The 21,408-nt window shown below is 40.9% G+C and overlaps 1 protein-coding gene and 1 long non-coding RNA gene across 2 annotated transcripts; one reads left to right on the top strand and one right to left on the bottom strand.

Moving 5' to 3' along the window:
* Positions 1 to 654: 654 nt before the first annotated feature.
* MC2R (melanocortin 2 receptor) lies at positions 655 to 20,453 on the bottom strand. The gene is made up of 2 exons (XM_034762554.1): positions 20,395 to 20,453; positions 655 to 4,016 (listed from the first exon to the last, which is right to left on the bottom strand). Exon 2 carries the CDS (start codon positions 3,867 to 3,869, stop codon positions 2,916 to 2,918), a length of 954 nt encoding a protein of 317 aa, XP_034618445.1. The 5' UTR covers positions 3,870 to 4,016; positions 20,395 to 20,453; the 3' UTR covers positions 655 to 2,915.
* Positions 6,727 to 9,529, top strand: LOC117873319. Its single transcript, XR_004644691.1, has 3 exons — positions 6,727 to 6,792; positions 8,954 to 9,053; positions 9,307 to 9,529. It is a non-coding gene; the product is annotated as an uncharacterized LOC117873319 (long non-coding RNA).
* Positions 20,454 to 21,408: the final 955 nt, after the last annotated feature.

Below are 21,408 nucleotides of genomic sequence, written 5' to 3'. Positions count from 1 at the left end.
ATAGCATCCAAGATATGCTGGGTGACTTCCCAACAAAGACAAGGCATAATCCTAAATCTCACGCTGTTTACACTCTAAAGGCAGGCAGACAGACAAAAAGACTGTTGTTGGGGGTCTATGTTCAACATCTAAACAGAGTGGTCAAAGTGGTATTTGGCTACATCTTGGGCTCGATGCTCTATATCAGAATGACAAAAGTGGGGGTACAAGAGGGAGTTAAACATGGTGTGTGTGTGCGTGCGCGTATGCGTGCAGATATGCCAACTCTTATGAATTAATCGCAAGAGATGCGATTTCTAAGTAAAATTAAGCCTGATTCATGATCTCGCTGAAAAAAAAAATCCTGATATTTGAGAGTTCTGGCCTGAGATCATGAATCAGGCTTATCAATTTTACTTAGAAATCACTGTCAGTCAACTGCCCAGCGCTGACAGTGGGAGCCACAGCCAGCCAGGGATGACACCAGGAGCCCATCCTCACAGGGAGGGAAAGAAAGAAAATAAATAATTTAAGAAATAATACAAGCTTCACTGTTTACATTTTTACATAGTGTTTTTCTTGTCAGGACTTTTTCTTTTTTTAATTTTACTTTTATTGTTTTTATATAAAATATAAACACAACAAAACAAAACATATATAAATATGTACAAGATGGAAATAGCATATAAATAACAAAATTTAATATTCCTTATTTGCAAAACCAGAAAAAACAAAAATACAAACAACCTCAGCTCTGAACCCATATAGGTCACGCAGGGCATTAATTATTAAAGTCACTAAATAGATAAATAAGTGGGAACATAATCTATGAGTATCAGGGACTAATATATACTAAACTGCAAAAGTATGCAATAGTCATGTGTGACCAGACACCCTCATATTTTTTCCCAAGCACTTCTATTTAGACAGTCATTTTTTCCATTAATGCAGTAGTGGAGAGCTCACTAAGCCAGTTTGCATATGAGAGAGGAATTGCAGATTTCCATTTTCTCAAAATAACTCTTTTGGCCACTAAAATAGTTACTGCAATCCACTTCTTAATGTTAACTGGTAATAGCAACTCACCCAGCACCCCTAAGATACACAAGCTTGGAGAAGAAAAGATAGCAACACAAAGTTTTTGAGAGAGAGTATAGAGGATGTGTGAAAAGTTGGCATGTGGCTATTTGCATCTTCACTTCCTGCCTGGAACCCTGCCTTTTGTCCATCTTCCCAGCATTCATTTAGGCTATGATGATGAACTGAGCCAAATAAGCCTCTTTTAGAGAACTTTTCCCTTTCTCAAATAATACAAAAGCCTACTATTTATGAGAGGAATCCCACCTATTCTATCTGGGCCTGCGTGGGTTATAAACAGGTTTGATACTGTAAATGTCCTGTATTACACAGGTTTTATGGCTGATCTGATTCCCCATCCAGGAAGAATGGATGGGGAATCACTTCCACTGTGGTCTGTGATTCTTTGAATTCCTGCTCCAGATGATATTTTAGCTCCTTAAGTTCTTGCTGCAGTTCATCATTGTTAGCAAGTTCCAAGTTGGCCAAAGCTTTCTTGGTCACCATTATTTCCTGGTTCAAGGTAGTTAGGTTGCTAGTCATCTCACTAATCCAGTTTACCAGTCCAAATAGAGGGTTTTGTGGTTGGGCTTCCAAATTTGCCTAGATGCTTTTTGGCTGCTGCCACAACAATAATGTTATCTCTGACTGCAGGTCAACTCTCAGTCACTTCCAGGAAACCTCCAGATATTTCCTTAATTCCTTTTGTGAAATCTCCAGCTTTTGTTTAATTCTTGTTTTTGGTCTTGTTTTAATTCCATTTGGTCAACTTTGATTTCTATGAGCACCTCTCATTTGTTCCAGTTTACTTCAACCGGAATATTAGCTCACAATTTCCCTCCATAGGGACTTTATCCCACTACTGGCACCAGAATTACCCCTTTAGCTCAAGCAGTTAGCCAATATTTGGGGCCTTGCTGAGTTTCTCCTATTAGGAGGAGAAATTGATTACACAAATCACTTATTTCTTTGGTGCAGTCTTATTTATTTATAAAGAATGCACATGAAGTCCAGTTAGCCTGAAAGAAGAGTGATTAGTACACCTATCAGCTTTAACCAGACTGCAATTGATGGCAGCCGTTAACACCCTCCAGAATAACAGTATTATAGTGATGTGACTGTGACACTATACTTCAGTTAACAATTTAATAACACATGTAATCTTAATCCCTGTTTCCAATTACTATAAAACTTTGTCTAAAAATGTCTTTTGGATCAAAAATATCTCCTGCTTGGCATCAGCCTCCTAATGACATTTTTGACACTTAAAAAAAAAAACTTGCTTGTCTCTTTTGAAATTAGCTATATATAAAAACAAGAAAATCAAACCAGCCAACACCCAGCCATATCTGTGTGTATTGGTTCACAATAAATATTTTCTTATTCTGAAAACATAATAATAAAGCAGTTTAGAAAAAATGTAAAGCTAATTTCCTAGTTAGTTCACCAGAAGAGTTTTATAGTATTTTCTCCTTGAATTGAAAGCACTGATACAATATTCAGTGGCCTAAACTCTGTGGTGCATCTCTATGTACTACTGCAAAGGAGTCACTGCAGGGTTGAATTCAGCCTAATACATTTTCTCAGTTAAGCAGTTGGTTAAGATTTTAATTACTTTTAAGATGGAACACAGGCTCTCCATTCCCATGATCAGCCCTTCTGCACCTGCTGCAGGCTGAATTCATAGTTCTACTGAGGTCAATGGGACTACCCAAAGTGTATTAAGTTAAGAATATGCGTACATTTTTTGTAGAATTCTGGTCTTAGTTAGTGTCTATAATTCTGAACATCATTCTTACCAGTATTATGCATGGCACTGTAGGCTTAATTTTACAAACATTTTTCAAATTTGGTATTCACTAATTCCAGTCTGACCTGGTGCAACAGAACATCTTCTTCAATGTACTCCGTAATTCTGGACTTCGGAATGCATAAATCATAGGGTCAATGATGCCATTGCACAAGATGAGTGTAGCATTCACATGGAAAATGGACATGTAACAAGCACAGTAAGGGTTAAGTGGGCAAAACTTCATGAGGAGGATGTGAAGAAGAAAGGGTCCCCAACAGCAAAGGAAAACACCAAATAAAATAGTTAATGTAATAGCTCCTTTCAAGTTAACTCTCTGGGGAACTGCACTGGTAGGCAGTGAAGCGATCTTTTTGGCATGAGTTCGTGCAAGCAGGAACATGTGGATATAGAGGCATAATATAAAAATTAACATAAAAGGAAACAGAATAGTGAAGGAAATGACTGTAGCTGTTTCATGGGAGAAGATGGTCATAGCAATGCCACTCCCCGCACAGAATGCCCAAATTACTGCCAGGATGATTAAAGCACGATTCAGTGTCATGATGTTATGATACTGTAATGCAAAAAATATAGTTATGTATCGGTCAGCTGCAATGGCTAACAAGCTGAAAACTGACCCCAGCAAAGACAGAACAAATAAAGAATCCATGACATCATCTATCTTGGTCTCTAAGTCTCCACGAGGTGTCAGATACCCCATTTTGCCTAAGATGATCAAGATGTTCTCCAAAGTTTTGTACAGACTGACCAACATATCCGAAACTGATAAACTGCAGATAAACAAGTACATGGGCAAGTGGAGATTCTTATTCTTGATCACAGCTATAAGGACAAGTAGGTTCTCCAGTATTCCAGCAATGGCAATTGTGAAAAAGACTTCTTCTGGTACTACAACCTGGGTGCAGTCACTGTTCATGGAGAGATTGCTGATATTTTCAAATGAAGGAATGCGTGTCTGCCCTAGGAGTCTCATTATTTGAGAAGCACTATCAGGCCTCATTTCTTCTGCTTGTAGAAAAATATGTGATTACTCAGGCGTGACTTCATTGAGAAACCGACCTGTCATTCGGATAATCTTTTCTGTGGTGAAGCCTTTCTGGTTCTATCTTGAGCAATTGTAAGACTTAAGCGAGACATATTCAGCCACCTATGATAAAATATATAGAAAAGTAAGTGAGAGGAAAACTAATACATCTCTGTGACAAAATTAGATATTTTGAAGTTCAACCTATGAATTTACTGTGATGGAATGAATGTTTTTCATCAGTAAACTGGTTTGGCTAAAGTAAGAGTTGTCCTAAGCATCAGCTCAAACCTCAAAGGAAAATGAAATGTTAACTCCTTTCAAGGCTGAATAAAGATAAGTATATTTCCCTTCTTATTTGGCCTCCTACATTTGCTGAAATCGATCCCAGACTCCCTGAATATCTGGCAATGTTCACTTGCCTAGCTGCTTACTTTGAATAATTTTGGTACTTCTCACAAGATTGACAATATTACATGAAACAAACTAGATAAATGCCAACTGAAGCTGATGTGTAGGGCAACAGCATATTTACCTTCACACTTGTTTTGAGGCAATGCGTGGGGAGGCATGTGGGGTCACGTGTCCCTCACCCCCCAGATTTGCTGCCTGGCTTGTATTGAGCATGCTCACACAGATTGAGCATGCTCAGTAACAGCGCTGAAGACAGCTGCCCTCACTCTGCCCCACCACTGTCAGCAGGCATGGGTCATCTCTGCTTGTTCATATATATAACATATGAAAACTTGTAAATATTTTTCATAGGTACATTAGAGATTATTCTGCTGGAGGAGCTGTCTGAGGCCACTTTTCAAGTAAATCGAAATGTTCTTCTGATTTGGCAAACATAACAGTAATTTAGGTTCAGATCCAAAGGAAATTCTTGAACAAATTTTACAGCCCAGCCCAAATACTGTACAATTTGTTCAAGAATTTCCTTTGGATCTCAATCTAAATTACTGTTATGTTTGCCAAATCAGAAGAACATTTTGAAAAGCTGAAAGCCTTGCTTCAGTGTACTTGATGCTCTTTTTTCATTATGACCTCAATCCAACCCCCAGTAAAGTCAACAGGAATCTTTCCATTGATTTTAAGGGGAATTGGATCAAGCTCTGTATGCTTTTAGCTAGGGTTACCAGGGCAACTGTGAAAAAAATGGGACGGGGGGGGGGTAATAGGCACCTAAATAGGCCCCAAAAACAGGATTGTCCCCTTAAAAATGGGACATCTGGTCACCCTACTTGTAGCTATTCATTTAGATATAAATTGGTGGATTACTTTGTCCTTGGGACAATAGGACCTAGATCTTTCTGTCATTATTATGCCCCCCAATTACAGAATACATTTACTGTTGCTATTCAGAATGCCTACTTTCGGTTCATAATTAAAACCAGCAGAAGAAAGATTTTTAAGCTATATAAATCTGGGATCACACCTCTTCATATGCGTAACCAACATAGCTATACGAACAGAAGTCTGTAGTGTAGATATAGCCTTAGTTTTAAGGGGGCACACATAAAAGCCTCGTTTATGCTATACTCTCCCTCCCACTGCAAACCTCCTGTTATGGACAACAGATGTCAGCAATAAGTGCAGCTGAATTTGTGCTTGATATGGTTTAGCCACAATATAGACAACTGTGTTCAGCCCCATTTCAGTAGCCAATGGCTTTGACCACAGTTCACCACTGTTCAATCTCTGCTGCTGAGATTGTTAGCAAAGTTGTAAGTTGTGGTCATGGCTTTTGATAGCCATCAGGAACTGGACTAACACCTCCAATTCACTTCACGTAGATTTAAAAGAATATGTTCAGGAGAATGCCCGTGTTTATTTGAAAGGCTCTGATGTGGAGTAAATGAGTTACATTATATGGCAGAAATGCACTGCATCTCACTGAAAATTCTCTATTATAAATAAAGCATGGTACTTCAGGAAGTAATTAATAATGAAAATGGGAGATTTAGCTTTGTCTGTAAATTGACAGGGATTTTTCCAGAGACAAGGCTGGTGAGGTAATATCTTTTATTGGACCAAACTTCTGTTGGTGAGAAAGACAAGCTTTCCATCTCTCTGAGCTACTGCCACAGGGAAGCTTAAGGATTTATAAAGCTAGCAGTCAATTTCAGAACAATTTTATTTTGATATTTGATCCATTTAATAAAAACAGATAAAACTGTAGTTCAATGGGATTTAGGCAAAGTACCTCCCACAGGGAAAAATGCATTTATTAAATCAATGTTTTTTCATATATGGTTTCATTACAAGATCTTTTTGTTCCCATACTCAGCAGATACCACTGAGCTTATTTCCCCTGACCTTCTAGTAAGTAAGGCATCATATTCACACAAATCAACGGCATATTAAAAAGTAGTGGATGCTGTTAAACCCTGGGCGGCAAGAACAAATTGTGTACATTCAATGGCTAGCAGCAGCTATTAATTTTAATAGAATTGGAAGGTGCCTTATAACAGTCAATAAAACATGGCTGTACAAGTGTTGCTTCACTGGAAATATGATGAACTGAATGTCTACAAAGGTTAATTTGGGGAGTGGGAAAAATGCAAAATAAAAACCAGAATTTCATATTTCTTCTTCTGAATACTTTTTTTCCAATTTTTTTCTTAATTAAAAATAATTGTAACCCAAACAATGACATGTGCGAGGGTTATGCCACTTACTGAACCTTAAATGATATGGGAACAGGCCTGTCTGCCATTGTCCTGAAGTTTTCTGTTCTTTAGAGATTGTGGAGAAAAAAGTCCCTTGTAAAGCAGGTTCTCAAACTTTTCCTAGAGTGGACAGCATCTTAATGGAGCTAGTGTCTGATGGACCAAATTCTCCCCTCTAGTGAGCATCCCATGGACCACCATTACTACTTGCAATCACATAACTTCCTGATGTAAGTACAGTAATTGGTAACAGAAGGGCTTATTGTCTAAATAAACAAGACAGACACAGGCCAGGGGAAGGGCTATAACACACAAGCAGAGCAAACAATGTGATGGCAGCAAACCTCACATTAGTGCTGCAATTTTTTTGGGGGTGGGTTTACTTAGGAGTGGATCAGGTCATTGGAATGAAAAGGGAATGGCAGGAAGTTGAAGGGGACGGGACAAGGGAGAACAAAGTAAGAGGAGCAAGTGTGGAATGAAGCTGAAGTGAAGAGACGGTGAGGGAATGGGAGGATTGTGGCAACAGGACAGAGAAATTCCAGTCAAAACTGTAGAAAGTTCTAGGAATGTCCCAGCATCCCTGCTTTAGTTGCTTCTGTCTATGGGCTGGAGGGTCTGGCTGGCACCTCTTTGCAGTTTTTCCCCAAGGCCACATGGGGGGTTGGGGAAGGGAGGCACCGCCTAGGTCCTAGTGCCCCCAAAGTATGTATGGGGCATCTCCCCTGCATAGTCCTGGGTCCAGGAGTGGTCCAGGCTGGGCCCTATATTACTTCTTGTCCGTCAGCCCCTGCTTTGGCTACTTCTAACCCTGGTGGCTAGAGTAGCTCCTCTCTGCAGTTTCCTCCCAAGCCGATATGAGGGTAGGATGGGGAGGCAGAGGTGCTAGTGCTCCTCTTTTTCATACCACTTTGGTAGCTTAAGGCACATTTTCACTGTCAAAGGGGCATAAAGGAGCCTTTGCATAACTGAGAATCAGGTCCCAGGACTTGATCCTTTGAGGTACTGATCACTCTGAACTCCTACTGGCCATAATGGGAATTGAAGACTCTCAGCACTACACAGGATTGAGCCCTTAAACATAATGCAGGGCTCTCCCTTTGTGTAAATCCCTGTAGATCTGGCCAGAAAATATAATTTTCTGTGCACTACAATTGCACTGAAGAGACGGTAGCACTTGGATGTTTCAGGAGCAAATCAGTTCTGCACTTGAGTTTATACTGAATAGAGCTTTAGTTCATTAGACTGAAAAAAGAAAAAAGTTATAAATTGGCTCATTTTCCTTTTCTTCTACCTCCAGGTAAGATGTAGTTTCAGCTCTGATCTATAATGCATATAGTGATAAGCCCTTGAGACACACTGAATAAATGGTATTTCTTAAACTTTCATCACTTCTTAGCTTTCTTTGCCATATTTGAATCATTGATATAAAACCTTTGCACTCCAGCCTAGAGAGAGGGCAACTATAATTACTCTCTAAACCCGTGGCGGTACATGATACACTGAGCACTGAATGGGTATTGATTTTTCTTGGGTTCTCTTGGACTGCACAAAATGACTACGATAAACTCATCAATAAGGCAGAAATGGTGGATTTACATCAGGCTTGCAGATTTTGTTTATTTTAGGAAAAATGCCACCTATTAGGCTAGAAAGGTGATAAGTTGCATTTTTAGAGATACTGTGGCATTAGCCTTGTTGGCATTCTAAATGATTAAGTATATCTCCTTGATCCAGAAACCACTGCTCCTGTAAAAGCTTTTATCACTAGAGCAGGTTATGCATCTCCAGCATTTCAGTCCTGAAGCTACTCCATTTAATTCAGTGGCAAAACTCCCATTGACTTTGATGGGAGCAGAATCAGGATCTTCATCATCAAGTCTCATTGGAAGTCTGTTCACTTTATTTTCTACCTCTAAAAATAGCCAGTAGTGGAATAATGACTCCATTCAGAAGTGGTTTTGCAAGCTGGGTTTGATTGGTTACATGTAGCGCTGCTTAAAGCATACTTCAGACTTTTTGTAGATGACAGCCCAACTCCTATGTTTGAGATACATTACTGCGGCTAGGAGAAATACAATATTCACTGCTCCCTTTTATAATAAAATATATTTTACAAAAATTATGGCAAATCACCTTTTCCCTTGTTTCCAGTTTTCCAATAGCATTTGATTATGTGCCATGCCAGTTAAAAGCACTGTTAAAGGGTTTTTTAAAGATATCAAGCAAGTGAGTAGAGGATTTTCTAATGTATTTTCATCAGCATGTAACTAATTGCATTCTTGAAAGCATAGGGAAAAGGAACTGTAATATTCAGGCAAGTAGCAAGGATGTGAAATTCTCTGCACTGGTTCCTAATGGTTGTAAAACCTTGTCTTTTGTGTGGGTCAGAACTATGCTAGTCCTGGATGAACGTGAAACTGGGTGAGGAAGAGCACAAGGCATTTCTCCACTGCCTCACACCTTGTATAGTCACTCACCCCTGTACACAGTGAGTACATGTAGGGAAATTCATTGTTGTGCTTGTGCATGGAAAAAAGCAGGGCAGCCTTGCACCTCCTTTATTCAGTGGTATTGGAGTCTTTCTCAGCTGTTCCCCAGCCCTGGCAGGCCAGGTCAGCCCTCAAAGCTGCCCCAATTTGCTTTCTGTGGCAGTGACCCTTGTGGAAGATGCTTATGAATTACTTCAGCCATTTTGGTTTCCATGGAATTACTCACAGTACTGTGTAATTTATATATTTCAGACATTTTATATGTGCCAACCTCTCTATGGCAGATGTTCATCTCTGTTGAACAGAGCACCATACAGATGTTTTACTGACTACAGGTGACATGTTTAACAACAATAAGCTCCAGAAGTATTGGAAGAGTTTTTAGCTAAGAATCTGGACAAAATGAAGGACTTGCAAAGTATACAGCTAAAGAAAATATTAAAAAAAAAAAAAGTACACATGCATCCACACAAACCCTGCTGCCTTCTTATCTTCATAGAATATCAACTTTGAAATACCCCAAGAAAACATATTCTGTTTCTTCAATAAAGTGAATAAACTCTGCCCAAAGAGACCCCAGTCTCCTAATTACAAAGTTTATAAATGTTCAATGTACCATTGATTTCAGTCAGCAAACAATGAATAAATGCACTAAGGCAGCTAGACTCTCTAGGGCTGTGTGTGCAGAGGCACCTTGAAGCCAGCCCCAAAACATCCCACATCATCCCGGGGATCCCTTGTCACATCACAGCCCAGGGCAGTTTTCTCTATATGACACTAGCAAGGCTATACCTAGAACATTACATACAGCTCTGGGCATTTCAATAGTTGCTGAAAACTGCATGGGAATGAAGGAAGAGCAACAAAAATGATTAAGGACAGAGTATTACAGCAGCCATCACTCCAGTTCCAAATATAGAGGGTAAAATAACTTCTCTATCCCTACTCAAGATTCCCCTGTTTATGCAACCCAGGATCGCATTAGCAATTTTGGCCACAGAATCACACCAAGGGTATGTCTATACAGCAATGTAAGCCTAGGGCTAGTGGGACTTGAGTCAGCTGACCAGTATCAGGAACCCTGAGCTTGAGCCTCTACACTGCATTTTAACCCTAGGTTAATGCTTTTCTGATCCATGCTCGAACCTAGGCTCTAGCATCCACACTGCAGTGCACAGGGCCCAGTCAAAGTAACCCCATCCCAGAGTGTCTAGCACCCCCATCCCCATCTAATTTGGGAATTGGGCTCTCCACCTCTAGGCTGAGTCCCATGGCAGGAAGATGCCCATGTGCACCTGGTCTGAGGATAATGGGGACATCAGGCTCCAGGGCTGTCAAACTATTACAATTAAACTTTGCAATTCTTCATATTGAAAATGGGATGTTGAATGAAGGTGGTTTCATTTGGTTGGCTTTTTTATTTATTTTTTCTGTTTGTTTTGAAGTTTGACATAAAATGTAGGTTTCAGAGGAAAACCAGTCTCCCCGGCGCCCGCCTGGCTACTGCTGGCTGTGGAGCGGTGAAGTGCATTCCCAGGATTTGGGGTGCAGTGTGCTCCAGCACCTCCCAGGGATCCCTTATCCCCGTCCCCACCCCATTCTGGGAGGCAGAGATAAAGGATGCCTGGGATGCTGTGGGATGTTTTGGGGCTGGCTCCCACTCACTGCCTTGATAGTGTGCACTGCCCAGGTGCCTCTGCACACACGGCCTAGAAAGGGTGTGGGGGTGGGGAGAGCCTGGGAGCAAGAGACAGAGAGCAGATCAGGGACTAAGCAGCTGCCATGCAGGGAGAAGGAGCAGCAGAGCTCCCAGCTCAGCACGACCAGGGGAGGGTGGCCCCCAACACTATAGCTGTTTGGTCCCGCTGCCCTCTGTCCCCTCTCTACCCCACCCCCTTGGGCCTGCATATGCAGGGGCACCGTGGCAGCATACACTATCAGGGCAGCTAGTAGAAGCCAGCTCCAAAACCTCCTTGCAGCCTCCTGTGGTGGCAGCTCCAGCTCTTCCTTGCTGCTGCACAGAGCTTGCCCGGAGCAGGGAGCAAACCTGACAGGCAGGAGGTGGCTCCTAGCCACCAGGATGTTGAGGTCCATGGCAGGCTGATAGGCCTATAATTACATGGGTCATCCCATTTACCCTTTAAAAAATTGGCACAAAATTAGCTCTCTTTTACTCTTTTGGAACTTCCCCAGTATTCCAAGACATTTAAAAGCAACATTAACAGTCCAGTGAACTCCTCACCCAGCTCTCTTAAAACTCTTGGATACAAGTTATATTTGTTAGCAAATATTACCCCATTTTCCCCTCCTTCTTGAAAATTAAATTAATTTGCATATTAACTATTCTCCCAGAATCGTAGGATATTAGCAAAGTACATTTGAAGTCTAAGGCCCAGAGTGTTGGTTCTCAAGCTGATCTGTACTCAGGAATTTTTATGTGATTGAATGTTGGTCTTTATCTAACTGTCCTCAGCATCTCTGGGTCTGTGGGAATATAGAGGTCTAGGAAAAAGACCCCTCAAACTAATATAGATTATCAACAGAAGTATAGTATATACAAGACTGGGTAATTGATAAGGGGTGCCTATGATTTAAGTATGTTCTACGACTGATAAGAATTGCTTGTTATTGCAGATGTTTTCTGTAATGGATGAAATAAGGATCAATTGAAAGATGTTTAACTCAGTAAGAACTGCCTGCTGTCACACCTGTTAATAAGAAGATTGGATTAGAATTCCCTTTAGTGTGTTGCTCATGTAACCTAAAAATAGCATAAAAGAAACTCCATAAATAGGGAAAATTAAAGTGTCAAAAACAGAATACGTAGTAAAATTAAATGAAGGGAAAGGATTTTTCCCACCGAAAAGGAAGTTTCTTTGTCTCACACCTTATAAAGGAAAGAGGGTTGGACAGTTAGGTTGGGAATGAACACTGTCAGCATTCCATCAGGTACCGAAGAAGGGACTAAACTACCTTCTCTTCATACAAGGTCTGTCTTCTTTCTGTTTGGTCCTGTACTAATCTGAGTGTCAAATAACTGGCTCAAATGGAATTATTTAATCAAAGATTAACAATCTTGAATCATTAACAACTTCAAGCATGCAATATACTAATTTTAAAATGTCTAACTTTAATAGCTGCTGTTCAACATCCTCTTGAGATTCTAGTGGAATGGAAAGTATTATCATATGATATGACTACAACATGACTACAACATGTTTTCCCCCCCCCTTCAAATACAGAACAGAAATATATGTTGAACACTTCTGCCTTTTCTGGATTATTATTGATAATTCTACCACTTCCATCTAGTAATGGACCAATAAACTTGTCATGATTCTTTTTGTTTTATTATATTAAAAAAAACCCCAAACCCTCTTGACTGTCCTTAACTCTGCTGGCCACGGATTCCTCTTTTTTTTTTTTTAGAAATGGAGATATCCCATCTCCTAGAACTGGAAGGGACCTTGAAAGGTCATTGAGTCCAGCCCCCTGCCTTCACTAGCAGGACCAAGTACTGATTTTGCCCCAGATTCCCAAGTGGCCCCCTCAAGGATTGAACTCACAACCCTGGGTTTAGCAGGCCAATGCTCAAACCACTGAGCTATCCCTCCCTCCCCTTTGTGCCCCTTTACTTCCGTTATCAATTTTCTACAATCCCTAATGTCTGATTTATATTCATTACTATCAACTTTCCCTTCTCCCATTTGTTTTATATACTTTTTAAAAAAATAGTTGCCTTCACTTTCCCTGTAACCCAGGTCAGTTTTTTAATCCGCATGGCCTTCTTTCTTGACTATGGCTTTTTGGACATCTAGTGAGGTATTTTTCAATGATTCCCAATTATCAGTGACATTTTTCTGATTAAATTCTTCTACCCAGCTAATTTAGCTGAGTTGCTTTCAGCCTTTTGAATTTGGCCCTAATAAGGTACCAAGAATTTATATATTACTGGTCTGGACTTCATTGTGCTTGGGCACTATAATTCTGATGATCACTTGTACCTAAGCTACCATAATTTTTAGTTCTGTGGTTAGACCTTGTCCTAATAGATGAAGAGGAACTAAAGAATTCCCTTGGGTTGGCTGCAACACTTTGAGTTAGGAAGTTTGTCACTTATAATGTTTAGAAATTCCAAGGATGTTTTAATACTGCAGCATGAGACCTCCAGCATGTGTCACTCAAGTCATAGAGGGAAAGGAATTATTTAGCGTGTTTCCAAAGGTGATAATGAAGAGTAGTAATCTGACAGTGAGAAAAATAAAATTTAGTTCTGAAAGAACAAAACAAAGACAACCCAAACCTCAACCCTCAGGAAACATTTCCTAGTTGTAGAGCGCCCTCCTAAGCAAAATGATGAGGTGCCCTTCTCTCCAGTCATGTACAGTTAAATTGGACTCTTGAGAATATATAATTTCTCAACTCTAATTTCTGTGATTCTGTAATATCCTGTAAAATGCATAGGGCAAAAGTTGGCTTAGGGTGCTTGATTTTTAGTGAGTCATAAGCACAAACTGTTTACAAAGTCACCACCCCCTGTGTATGCACAAACTCATACTCAAATCTAGGGGTATGAGCAATCCATGAGCGATGAGCAATTTATTGTGACAAACATTTGAACTATGGATTGTGAAAGTCTGACAGCACTACTGACTGGATGATTTTTTTCTGTATATGAAATCTGCACTCTGAAGGACATTTCTCTTCCAGGGCCAAAGATTGACTAGTTCAGAGACCAGTAGTAGGTATTTTAGAGCAATACGTTTTCCAACAATCACATTAAGTGAGGTTGCCTGAAACAAGGGAGTAACATGGAGTTTTCCTCTGATCATTCCATTGATGGGGGTGAGGTGAAGTTCCCTCCAATCCCTATGAGAAAATGAGCAGGGTTTTGATTCCTAGACTCTGAGGATCTCTTCCCCTCCCCCATTTCCTTGCAGGTCAAGGATACAGGGTGATGGGAGTCTTTAGGAATACTGGGTCAGATTCTTTACGGCTTAAATCACCATAGTTCCATTGACTTTGGGATCAGCTTGATCAATAGAGCTGTCAATATTCACTAGCAGAGGCTTGGGCCCATTCCCCACAGCTGCTGCTACTGCCTTCTTAGTGAGTGACATATTAATGAATTTATTACCAGTCAATTGTATTTTGTATAAACAACCTTATTGTGATGAGAATCCTGCAAGCCAAGTTACAATTACTGTGTAATGATGCCCTAAGATTTGGAGTCACATCCTTACTTGGTGTAAATCAATGTCCCTCCACTAAAGTCAACTTGTTGCCAACCTATACCAATTTACATGAGCTAAGTATCAGGACCTTTAGTAAAACTGCAACAAAGTGAATCTTATTTGTAACTGTTCAAGCATCAGTTATTGTCTTCCAGACATTACAGTCTGCTTCTTTCTTACCTATCTACAGAATACATGAATTTAAAGACAGATAAATGTAACTTTTCCAAGGAATAAAAAATAATGGTGAATTTGAGTCCAAGACAAATAGTCCTCTGGATTAATTGTAAAAAACAAAACAAAAACAAAAACAAAAAACCCACTAATCAAAAAGGCCTTCAAGTAACATCTCTGTTTGAGGACACTGTTCTATTTTTATTCCTTCCAGCAATGCTGCTGGCATAAACCTGTTATAAACAAGCATCAAGGAAATCTGTTGTACAGAAAGATATTAACCATTCTTTGGTAGGAGAATTCAGATGCAGAAAATTTCCTTCCAGTTTGTTGCCCTAGGAATGCTGCTCTCCTGCGCTCTAATTTTTAGGGACCATCAACTTTATTCTAACATTTAACAAAAAGATGCAAATAAATCAATAGTTAAAATAAGTGAAACAATTAAAATAATGTCTTGAACTACTTAAGGGGTTTTTCTCTGACTAAAGAGGAAAAAAATCTTATACTGTATTTGGAGAAGAAAAAGATTTGATTTCAATGTTACAGGAATCCTATCTTGAGTAACTTGAATATGTGAAATCTAAATAATTATGAAATTAGAATATTAAGAGACTAATTGGATGTATAAATGGAAAACAAAACCCAAATAAATCAGATTCATGCTAGCAGACAAGAGTAGCAAAAAAGGAGTTTTCCAGCTGAAGGAGGAGCATCTAAGTGACCCTTGGAGTGAGTTAGTTGTCTGCTCGTTGCTTGCCATGTGCCTGTTGTGTGGTCTGTTTCTGGGGAGGGGAGGCTTGTGCTGAGCTTCGTGCCTGCTAGGCAAAACTGAGAAGCTTCCTAACAAGGCTCTAGTTTGCTGTCTTTTGATCCCTAATCCTTGACAAGGGGGCAGGGCTAACTCAGGGAGAACAGGGGTTTAAAAAGCCACCTCCTAAGAAACGAGAAAACTAGCAAACAGGAACAGCAAAGAGGGAATTTTGTGAGGTAGAGGGAGAGCCAGATATACCTAACAAACATTCTCTAAACTTAGGCCTGTAACAAACCCTACCCCCCACTCCAAACCCTCCAAACCAAAAACCAAAAACACCTGCAGGAGTAAAAATATTGCAGGCAGAAGTCCAGAGTGGGGACGATCCAGTTGATTGCACTGGGTGCAGCATGTATGATTGCATGATTGTGGATAGAGGGTGTATGTTTGTATGTGGTACAATCAACTCATGGCCTTCAGAGATCAAGTACTTGCTCTTGAGACAAGAGTGGGTGAACTGAAAGAGCTAAGGGAAACAAGGAGGTACATAAACAAGCCTTTTGGGGACAGAGTAGAGTGGTTCCACCCTGAGTCAGAGAACCTGTTTTATTGTGGAGGAGGAAGGTCTTGGAGAAGGAGAACATCAAGCTGGAGCAGAGGGAAATGATCCCATAGTTGGGACCCTCCTTCCAGATGACATGATAGTATCCTCCCATACTAAAGGATACCCTTCTGGAGGGGACCCTTGTTATTAAGAAGAGACAAGTAATAATAATGGTAGGATTTGTTTAAAAATCTAGATAGTTGGGTTTATGACGACTGGGAGAACCGCATGGTGAATTGCCTGCCAGGTGCAAAGGTTTTGGTCCTCTTGAGACATCTAGGTAGATTTATGTGCAATGCTGGGGAGGAGTCTGTGGTCATGGTATATGTAGTATCAATGACATAGTGAAAGGTAAGAGAGGTCCTGAAGTCCAAAATTGAAGCTGCTGGATAAGAGATTAAAGTCCAGGACCTCCACAGTAGCATTCTCTGAAAAGCTTCCAGTTCCATGAGCAGGGCCAGGCAGTTAGGTAGAACTGTAGGGTCTGAATGCATGGATAGGATGACTGTGTTGGAGGAGGGATTTAGGTTTATTAGGAACTGGGGAACCTTTTGGGAAAGGTGGAGCCTGTACAGGAAGAATGGGTTCCACCTAAGCCAAAATGGAACCAAAACGGTCATAGAGGAATTCTTAAACTAAGAATTGGGGGGGGGGGGGAGCACATAGTTCAGACAGACACCGTTTAATGAAGGATTTATTAAAGGGGATAGTCAATATCCTACCAAAGAGGAGGACAGGAGCAGATAAAATACTGATAGGAACTGAAGAGAAACAGTTGCACACAAGAGTCCCATTCAATTACATCACATGAAGGCAGACAACAAAATATTGACAAGTTTTATAAGCTTAGAAGCTTTATAAGTGTGTATACAAATGCTAGAAGTCTAATTACTAAGATGGGTGAACTAGAGTGCTTGGTATTAAATGCGTATATTAATATAATAAGCACCACAGAAACTTGATGACAGTCAATGAAACACAGTAATACCAGGGTACAAAATATATAGGAATGACAACATAGGTCATGCTGGTGCGGGAGTGGCACTATATATGAGAGAGCATGGAATCAAATATAGTAAAAATCTAAAATGAATCAAAGTATATCATAGAATCTGTAGGCATAAGATTCTATGCTTGAATAATAAATAGTTTAGCAGTAGCAATATATTACTGAACACCTGACCAGGATGTTGATGGTGATTGTGAAATGCTTAGGGGGATTATAAGCTACAAAAAGCAGAAATCCCTCATTATTATTGGGTCTTCCACTATCTCATATTGACTGGGTACATGTCACCTCAGGACAGGATGCAGAGATAAAATTTCTAGACACCATTAATAATTACTTCTTGGAGCAGCTAGTCCTGGGACCCACAAGGGGAGAAGCAATTCTTGATTTAGTCCTAAGTGGTGCCCAAGATTTGGTCAAAGAGGTGACTACAACTCAGTAATAGTGACCATAATGTAATTAATTTTAAACGTCCGGGGAGGGGAAATACCAAAAGAAATCCATCCCAATAGCATTTAACTTCACAAAGGGAACTACACAGGAGTGAGGAAGCAAGTTAAGTAGAAGTTAAAAAACTTTAAGACTTTAAAAATTGGAAGGGAAATCCTACTTAGGAAAATAGGGAGCATGGGGGAACTCCAGCAAGTCTAGTATAAAAATATAATTAAGCAGGCCAAAAAAGAATTTGAAGAGCAACTGTCAAAAGACACAAAAAACCTAACTTTTCAAAATTATATCAGAAGCAGGAAGCTTTCCAAAACAATCAGTGGGGCCACTTGACAGTTGAGGTGCTAAAGGAGCATACAAAGATGACAAGGCTGTTGTGGAGATGCTAAATGACTCCTTCGCATTGCTATTCCCTGCGGAGGGTATGGGAGAGAGACCCATACCTGAGCCATTCTTTTTAGGTGAAAAATCTGAGGAACTGTCCCAAATTGAGATGTCAGTAGGAGGTGGTTTTGGAACAAATTGATTATTGTTTAAATTATAAGTCTGCAGGGCCAGATGGTATTCACCCAAGAGTTCTGAAGGAACACAAATATGAAATTGTAGAACTGTGGTATGTAGCCTATCGCTTAAATTAGACATTTCCAGATGACTGGAGGATAGCATAGGCAATCCGATTATTTTTTAAAAGGCTCTAAAGGCAATCCTGGCAATTATGGGCCAGTAAACCTAACTTCAGTGCCAGGCCAGTTGGTTGAAATGCTAATAAAGAACAGAATCAGATATATAGAGGAACACAATATGTTGGGGAAGGGTCAACACTCCTTTTGTAAAGGGAAATAATGCCTCACCTATCTACTAGAATTCTTTGAGGATGCCAACAAGCAGGTGGACAAGGGTTATCCACTGGCTTAGTTTGGCTTTCAGAAAGCCTTTGACAAGGTTCCTCCAAAGACTCTTAAGCAAACTAAGCGATTATGAGTTAAGAGGGAAAGTCCTCTCAGGCATCAATAATGGGTTAAAAGACAAAACAAAAGGTAGGAATAAAATGGTTAGTTTTCACAGTGACAGTACTTCTTATTGGTTTCCTTAGTTTCAATCAGACCAAGTAAGGAAATACTCAGCATGAGTAAGGGTGGCAGAATCTGGCTATTCTAAGTGACAAGTAATTCTGCTTTGTCCATCAGATTGTCTACCTGATATATAGGAGATAAGATTTTTTTCTCCTGTAATCATTGTGCTTCAGTGAGAACAATTGCTTTACAAGATTATCTGCTGTACATGGTATTAGGAAAGAGGTGAGGATATAGATCTAGACCAGGGGTCGGCAACCTTTCAGAAGTGGTGTGCCAAGTCTTCATTTATTCACTCTGATTTAAGGTTTCGCGTGCCAGTAATACATTTTAACGTTTTTAGAAGGTCTCTTCCTATAAGTCTATAATATATAACTAAACTATTGTTGTATGTAAAGTAAATAAGGTTTTTAAAATATTTAAGAAGCTTCATTTAAAATTAAATTAAAAAGCAGAGCCCCCCGGACCAGTGGCCAGGACCCAGGCAGTGTGAGTGCCACTGAAAATCAGCTTGTGTGCCACCTCTGGCACGCATGCCATAGGTTGCCTACCCCTGATCTAGACATTTCTGACTGGATTAAACTATCTCCTTAATGTGCATCTACTATAATTTTGATATTCACCCCAATGCAGAGGGTCCTCACTGGACCCTGTGTACCATGTAAATCCCACTTAAGCCATTAATTTGGGTTTTAAATGGGAGTTAAGTGGTGCACAGGGCCTTGTGCAGGCTCTTTGGATCAGAGTGAATTAAGATTTAAAAGCTTTCCCCATTTTATTATCACTATGAAAGACATACATGCACTGACATTTATTTATTATTTTTTTTATAGGATAAAAATTGTCATTAGTTAAACACATGCCACTGAATATTTTCTACAGTCCTTTAGCAGTAACAACTCCCTATTGGCAAGAGGAATCCCTTAGAGGAAATTATGATTCCCTTAACATATCTTAACTGGTGGAAACCATTTTAAGTCTTACTGTTCTGCATTGGTCAGGGCCAGCTCCAGGGTTTTTGCTGCCCCAAGCAGCACAAAAAAACAACAACCCCCCCTCCCCGTGATTGTGATCTGCTGTGGCAATTCAGTGGGAGGTCCTTCGCGCCAAGCAGGAGTGAGGTACCGTCCGCCGAATTGCTGCCGAATAGCTGGACGTGCCGCCCCTCTCCGGAGTGGCTGCCCCAAGCACCTGCTTGGCAAGCTGGTGCCTGGAGCCGGCCCTGGCATTGGTAGAGACATTTACACCTCCGTGCACTAAAAATCCAAAAACATTAAAAAATGGGACCAGATTGACACTTCTCATGGGAAAACCCGTGGGAAGGGATAGGGAGAAGGAGAGAAGTTCTGCAGGGTGACTCTGTCTGGGGGTGAAGAGTAAAAAAGAAAAGAGCAGGGGATTCAGCTCCAACCCCTGCCATAAAAATCTGCATAGATCTTGGAGCAGTAGCTAGAGAAATCTGTGTGAAGGACCCGTGCCTTTGTGAGTCTTCCTGCTTGCCTGTCAGAACATCTTGAACGGATCTAGTTTCGACAGTGTGTGCCCTATGGGCAGAGGTACCTGAAGTCCCTGTGAAGGAAGTATTCCAAAGCATCAGGAGAGGTCTGCTCAGATGCTCTGAAGGTCCATGCACTCCCTGCTGCTTCCAGCTTGCCTCCTTCCCATATAAAGATCCTGGACCACACTGAGAGCCCAGGGAAGGGGAAGTGACCAGTACTCTCATTTCTGTACAGGCAAGGACAGATCTTTGTTAGAAAGATCTACTTCACATGTGGATGTGATAGATTAACTGAGGATTTCTAATTCTGGTTGAAAGACAAATGGAGATGGGTGAACAAGTGTATTAGCCCCATACACTACAATAGAGGATTAAATAATCCCATTTACTTTGCACCAAATCCTTAGAAGAGAATAATTGTGAGATGAGAAATTTCATGGATTATTAAAAATTCAGAACTTTCATTCCACAACTCATATTACATCTCTCGCTCTATGTTTTCCAGACCGACTTTTCAGGGTATAAGATAGTTGTAGTAAACCCCACTTACCTTGGTCCAGAGACAACTTTCGAGTCAGTGTGAGGGTATTGCCAGGAGCAAGATTACTTATTAAAGAACTGAAATCAACACAGCCCTTGCGCAAGGAAGAGACTGGAACATCTAATCAGAGAAAAGGACAGCTGTCTTGTTATCACAACCTTGAGCTAGGGTCATTTTAAGACAAGTCATCCACTTTCTGAAAAAAGTTTTTTTTTTTTAAACACTCAGACTAAGAGGAAACACTCTAAAATGAAGCAGCCAGACTAGACTGTTCCCAGTCTTTCTGAAAGAGATACATTTAGTGGAACAAATAACAGGAATCTACAGCAGGCTATGTTGTTTATTACAAATAGTATTTCAAGTTTCTAGTAAATTCCTGTGCTGTTGTAGGCAGGGCCATCCCTGAGGGGCGGGGGGGATGCGGGGCCCGGGACACAGGCTCTGAGTTTCTATCTGTCAGAGGGGTGCTCCCCCTCAGCTCTGCCCAGGCCCTGCCTCCACTCCACCCCTTCCCCGAAGGCCCAAACCTGCCTCTTCCCCACCCAGTTCTGCCCCCTCACTCCTCTCCCATTGCCCCCAGCGCCTCCAGATGCCGCAAAACAGCTGATCAGCTGTAGGCACTGGGAGAGAGGGAGAGGCATTGGCTGGGGGGGAGGGGGGTGTTGGTAGAGGGGCTCCTCCTCATACCCCCTTGCCCACCCACCTCCTGCCTCATCTCCCTACCCGCCTCCTCATGAAGTGCAGGAGCCCTCAAAGCGCAGGGCCCAGGCAGTGGCCCCGATTTGCCGTACCATAGGGACGGCTCTGGTTGCAGGACATGTACTTTCAGCTCCTACGGAACATCCAGATGATATTCAGGTCAGGGAGAAAAAATGTAGTGCTTGTTAAAGACAGTTCAGAAAGAGGCAGGAGTCCTGAAGTCAGCTGCTGAAGCACTTTGGGGGGGATGAGTTCAGGGGCAGTTTTTGTCTAAGGAAAGACTTCAGGGTTAGACTGATAAATTGAGGGGTTTGGGGATATTAG

This window comes from Trachemys scripta, chromosome 2, assembly GCF_013100865.1.
Source record: "Trachemys scripta elegans isolate TJP31775 chromosome 2, CAS_Tse_1.0, whole genome shotgun sequence".
NCBI classification, from domain to species: domain Eukaryota; kingdom Metazoa; phylum Chordata; order Testudines; family Emydidae; genus Trachemys; species Trachemys scripta.
The sequence above is the reverse complement of the archived record's forward strand: the minus strand, read 5'-3'. Positions and strand labels throughout refer to the sequence as shown.

What these genes read in the sequence shown, in the direction of transcription:
- MC2R (XM_034762554.1), bottom strand. Translation starts at nt 3,869, where the DNA reads ATGAGGCCTGATAGTGCTTCTCAAATAATGAGACTCCTAGGGCAGACA.